At 41.9% G+C, this 5498-nt stretch overlaps 2 protein-coding genes across 3 annotated transcripts in view; one reads left to right on the forward strand and one right to left on the reverse strand.

Moving 5' to 3' along the window:
- On the forward strand, window positions 1-2190 carry LOC113717066 (probable glycosyltransferase At3g07620). The gene is made up of 2 exons (XM_027241714.2): window positions 1-1178; window positions 1632-2190. The coding sequence occupies exons 1-2, from the start codon at window positions 151-153 to the stop codon at window positions 2113-2115; spliced, it is 1512 nt and encodes a 503-aa protein (XP_027097515.1). The 5' UTR covers window positions 1-150; the 3' UTR covers window positions 2116-2190.
- A 128-nt stretch (window positions 2191-2318) lies between these two features.
- LOC113717068 (UPF0664 stress-induced protein C29B12.11c) overlaps window positions 2319-5498 on the reverse strand; it is a 4204-nt gene continuing 1024 nt past the window's right edge. The window contains exons 2-5 of one of the 2 annotated variants that reach the window (XM_027241716.2): window positions 5222-5333; window positions 2994-3065; window positions 2713-2921; window positions 2319-2638 (exon numbers count right to left, since the gene is read on the reverse strand). In XM_027241716.2, coding sequence (XP_027097517.1) covers window positions 2530-2638; window positions 2713-2921; window positions 2994-3065; window positions 5222-5333 — 502 coding nt within the window. In that variant the 3' untranslated portion in view covers window positions 2319-2529. The remainder of the gene's footprint in view (window positions 2639-2712; window positions 2922-2993; window positions 3066-5221; window positions 5334-5498) is intronic. The other variant, XM_072070598.1, reaches the window with a different exon arrangement.

The following is a 5498-nucleotide window of genomic DNA, read 5'->3' on the forward strand; positions in this document are numbered from 1 at the left end:
TCCTGATTGCTGCTTTGGTATTTGCGTATTTGGGGTGAGTAGACTCCACCACCTGCTGAACATTATTAGCATTCAGCCGTAGTTTCAACTTTTCTACTAGCCTTTTGGGTGGAGGGCGGAGAGCGAGGTCTGGACGCGGACCAATACACCATGGCCCTCTATTCGTTGTTCACCAGCCGCGCCAGCCCCCGACGAGTCCTACGTCGACAGCAACGGGGCTTGCTTTCGCCCTTAGTGTGTGTGGTGGTCATCGTTCTCACTGCGGTAGTGATGGTGGTACTATTTCTACTGGGGACGACGAAGCTGCTGAGGTACAGTTCCTTGATCCAGAAACCCATAGTCTTAGTGCGGGAAGAGATGGTGGGTCGCAAGAATCACACAGCTGTACTAAAGACGTTGCCAGATTTCGAAACCCACAAAGTGAGAGCAGGAGCGGCGGAGAGTAATTGGAAACCGGTCACACCCCCCACCGCTAGTCTTCCGCATCTAGCTCCTTTACCATCAGCATCCCACCAATTACCGTTACAGTTACAGATGATGAGAAACAGCAGCAGCAACAATATCGTCATGGGTCCTTATCACAACTGGGAACTTTTCTCCGCTGACTATCAGGAAATGCTGCTTAATCTCAAGATTTTCGTGTACCCGGATGTCCACTCATCATCATCAAAAGCAAACAGAAACTCCTCCTCCCAGGCCCCTAATTATGACAGCGTTTTCCTTCCCCTAGCAAACCCCACTAACCCCAAGCTTGGGAATTATTACAGTGAGCACGCGTTTAAGGTGGCTCTTCTTCACAGTTCCCTGGTCACCGACCGTCCGGAGGAGGCCAATTTCTTCTTTATGCCTTTCTCCATAAATGCCATGCGTAATCACCCTCTCCTGCATTCCGCCTCATCCATTTCAGATTTCATTGCCCAATACACGACCAGAATTAGCTCCGACTTCACATTTTGGAACGCCTCCGACGGTGCTGATCACTTCTATGTCTGCTGTCATTCCATTGGTCGGGATGCCGCTTCCAAGCACCTTGCTTTACATAACAACGCTATTCAAGTCACTTGTTCCTCCAGCTACTTTCAGAGGCTCTACATTACGCACAAAGACATCGGATTGCCCCAAGTTTGGCCTCGCCGACGTGACGACGACCACCGACCGTTCAATCCTCCAGCCGCTAGGTACGCGTGTTCTACCTGCATTCTTGACTGTGCATGTTGGTTGTTGAAAAACACAGTTGAAGTGGGACATCTTTTGCATAAAAACACCGTCCTTTCCCTTTTGCAACCTCGGAAGAAATTGATGTGGAGACACACAGAAATAGATCTTTTACCGTGGGACTCCATAGCATTTGGAGAAAGGGGAACGTCTTGGATAATCATAGGTCAATGAGACCAGGTTGCCACGAAAAAATTTTCATACATCTTCCTGAGAAATGAAAGATTTAGTAGCCATGGAAAGGTAGCTGCGGGTGCGCGTTAGAACACGAACGCCAATCAATTTTTAACCTTTTTTAGGGTCCTTAATCAATTAGGTAGGTTCCCTAGTGATGATGCCAATAAGAATATGATTTGGACATGGAAGACCTGATTTCTTCTTTGTTGGTCTGATTATTATGCATTTTCTTACCGCAGAAATGTGCTCGTCTTTTTCGCCGGGCGAGCGCAGAATTCACTTGTCCGTCAGAAGTTACTGGATCTATGGAGCAACGATACATCTTTTGCGATATCCTCTGGAGGTCTATCCCTTCCTTACCAGGAAGGGTTCAAAAGAAGCAAATACTGCCTCCATGTTAAAGGCTACGAGGTGAACACTGCTAGAGTCAGTGACGCGATACATTATGGATGCATTCCAGTTATAATCTCCAACTACTACGACCTTCCATTTGCTAGCGTCTTAGACTGGAGCAAGTTCTCAATTATCGTGAGTGAAAAAGATATTCATGTTTTGAAGGAAATATTGTTGTCAGTATCCAAGGAAACGTACTTAAAGTTGTACAAAAATCTAAGCATGGTTAGGAGACATTTCGCCTGGCACAGCACTCCCAGAAGTTATGATGCCTTCTACATGACAGCTTACCAACTGTGGTTAAAGAGAGGTTTACAAAGAATAGCTTAGCGTAAGAGGTGATGAAAATACACCTGTCCATCATGGAAGAAATAAACATACCAATTTGCATTATCAAATGCCAAATATTTTTTCTGCAGCTCAAAGTCTCTGTCACACGTATCCTGGCTTCGCCATTACTTTCACACGGGAATAGGCTTGAATGAATCTCAATTTCAAATACCTTGGCTTGATTTTTTTCTTTGGAAGAAGTATTAAAACAGATGAGAATCCATTGATTTATTTTTGCACGACAATGTATTGTAGGACGATTAGTTTCATCAACACACATATAAACAACGCACGTGTCGTCCAAGAAACTCTTTTACATCTTAATTCTACCAATATGTTCCGAAGATTGTTGCATTACCATAACAAAATAAGAAGGTTGGCACAAGTTTGAACCTTGAGGAACAACATTTCACATCAAATGGCATGATTAGCAGGCTGTGAATGGTAGCCTCGGCGCCTGAGCTGTGACTGAGGATTTGGTTGCTGCAAGAATATCCTTGTAGGATCATTTGGGTCAACATACCTGCACGCAGCACAATGTTAAAAGAAAAAAAAGGGCTCGTTCCTCAAATAAGCAAGAAACTAGAAAATACTTACGCATGTCGCATCATTTCATCAACAGGCGTCTGTGATGCTTGCAAGGGATCCAACTGAGGACCTGCTCTTGATGTCTCTTGATTATATTGTCTCACAGAATGAATTAGGTTAAAGAATAAGGGCACAAAAGTTCCGCAACCACCTTCCTTGAATAAAATCTTGAATGAATGAGTAGAGAATAGAGCCCTTTGCTCGTTTTCAGGTACAACCTGGAAGTGCAGAAATGGGTCACTGCCTACTAGAAGACCACATACCAATGATTCAATATCTGATGCACTTACAGGGTCGACAGATCCAGATATATTGTTGCAGAAGAATATTGGTTGGTTAAATTTTTCACCGCAAATGTAAAGCTGCAGAAGCAAGTCATTTCCAGGTCACTAAGATTTAATTTAAATTATGCACATCATATAAATTCTAGAACAATATATTTGTAGCAAACTCAGATTACCAGAAAACTGCCAGCTAAAGGAAGAAGAAGATGAAAGGAATGACAATACTATACCCAAATCTTGTTCTAAGAAAAATGCGTAGTTTAATGTCTACCTCTAAAGAAGCAATGTATGTTCAGTAAAAGCAGTGGAGTGTTGCCGAAGACAGCATTGGAAACAAATACATGTGTGCGTGAAATGCGTAAAAAAGGATTCATTTGCATTCGGAATTTCACAGCATAAGGCACTTCTTAAAAAATTGTAATTTGACATGTAGGGTTGGTTGATGCATGGTTGATGTTACATAACTCTCAAAATTTTTGACTTCAGTTAGATAAGATGCAATACCTAAAACTGATGATTTTTACTGCGATAACGTGCAAGAAAGTAAATTGCCCTTGAACTAAGGGTTCCACATGGCCCCCTTGAAGTGCAGTCATCATGTCAATTTACCCCAAAAGTATCTAGCAAAATTTCTGGCCAAATGTTAGTTGGGGACTCAAATTTTGGTGCATTGCAGGCTTATCTAAAATTGATAGGACTGCATCACCATTTATTTCTCTGTTACTATTTCAGTACCGTGAAGGTTCTCCGCTAAAATCCTTCTTCCAAGTAGGAATCCAGTTCTTGGCCACCCTCCACTGGCTCTGTTACCTCTCCGACCTTCCAAAACTCTGCTGGTGCCAAGTCAATACTCACCCAAACCCCACTGCACATAACCCACTCGAACGGCAAAAGCCTTCCCTTCTGCTCACCCCCACAAAAGAAGAAAAAAAAGAAAGAACCAAAAAAAGATCACCCAGGGAACCACCAAACCCTACCTAGTCTGCCATCATGGCATTCTCTAACTGCACTATTCCCACTTCAATGCTTGTAGCACACCAGCTGTCCATTCCTCTTCATCTGGAACCACGCGGCCGTACCCTGACCACCAAATCACTTCCTCACCTCACTGCAAATATCATGCTTAGCCCCAAATCACACATGTTCTATTCCCCTCTAGTGCGACAGCCGACATATCCATTGCCAGCAATCTGATCCCTGTCTGCTTTGAGTGAAGTTTGAAGTTTATTTGTAGATCCATTTTTGTAAATTCAGGTAAATGATTTATTTTGTTGTGGAGACTGGTCCTGATTTAACACATTTTCTTGTGTAAGTTCAGTGATAGAATAAAGTAGAACTATCAGCAGCTCCATTAATGGAGTTAAAAATCGAGAACTACATTTAAGTCATCCGACACAAATCAAAACCTGAAGGTGTAAATTGACACCATTAGTTCAAGGAGGCTTATTAACAGAATGAGGCAGCCTTGAACTGGATCCTTAGTTCAAGGAGGTTTATTGTATTGTAACATATAGTCTAACGACTTGCGGTAGGATATACAAACTTGTTGATCTAATCTCCGATACGACATGGCGTGATGACAACATCCATATCTGTCCACAAGAATTATTCACAATGGATCATTTCAAGAGACTCAGCCACTCGTTTCCAGTTAATACTAGACCCACAAATAGTTTGCAAATTCTTATAATCTGATAACCCTTATTGTGTGCATAAAGGACAGTTAGAAAAAGCCTTTTTTTGCTTTGGAACCCAGTGCACCTGTGCCACAAGGAACATACACAAACAAATGCACCATGTAGAAACATAGACTACCCACATTTGGAAAGCAGCCAGTAGACTATCCAGTCTCTTTAACCTATGCATCATCTTCAAAGAAAATTCACCTTATCTTCCAGCAATGATTCGGTCAGAAAGAACACTAGCCTAGAGCACCATAAAGAGCATTTTCTATATTTCACCATTTTTCCAGGAACCGGGCTGGAATTTAGAGTTTTTATTCAACTATTATAACCATAGTTTTCTGGTAAACCAAGTAGGGCTTGGTCCCATGCATTTGACACAAAATAATTATTACATCAGGAAAATGTGAAGTCACATCTGGCTTTAGACCGGACAAGTTAAATGCACAAGCCCCTTGCGGTAGGTATAGTTACTTTATTGACTACAAAACGCTCGAGACTATAAGATAATGAAGAACAACGCGTGGAACAAAACGTGCAAAGCCAACTTACCAGGGGCAGATCAAAAGCAGCAAAGTCTCCAACAGGTTTATTTGCAACAAAAACCATACGTATATTGGACAAGTAAATTATGCCCTTTGCTTTGACATGTCCTCCTTGAGCTCTGAGAGACAAAAAGAGTTAATTTTCTACCAAAAAAAATCACCATTAATGTAAAAGAAAAATCAGGAATGAAATTGGTGTACAAGCATAGAATCTTCCTTAACTGTAGGATTACCGTCAAACAAATACTATATATTAGCAATGCATTGATTTAAAACCAGTTGCA

Source organism: Coffea arabica, chromosome 11c (assembly GCF_036785885.1).
Source record: "Coffea arabica cultivar ET-39 chromosome 11c, Coffea Arabica ET-39 HiFi, whole genome shotgun sequence".
Taxonomy (NCBI): domain Eukaryota; kingdom Viridiplantae; phylum Streptophyta; class Magnoliopsida; order Gentianales; family Rubiaceae; genus Coffea; species Coffea arabica.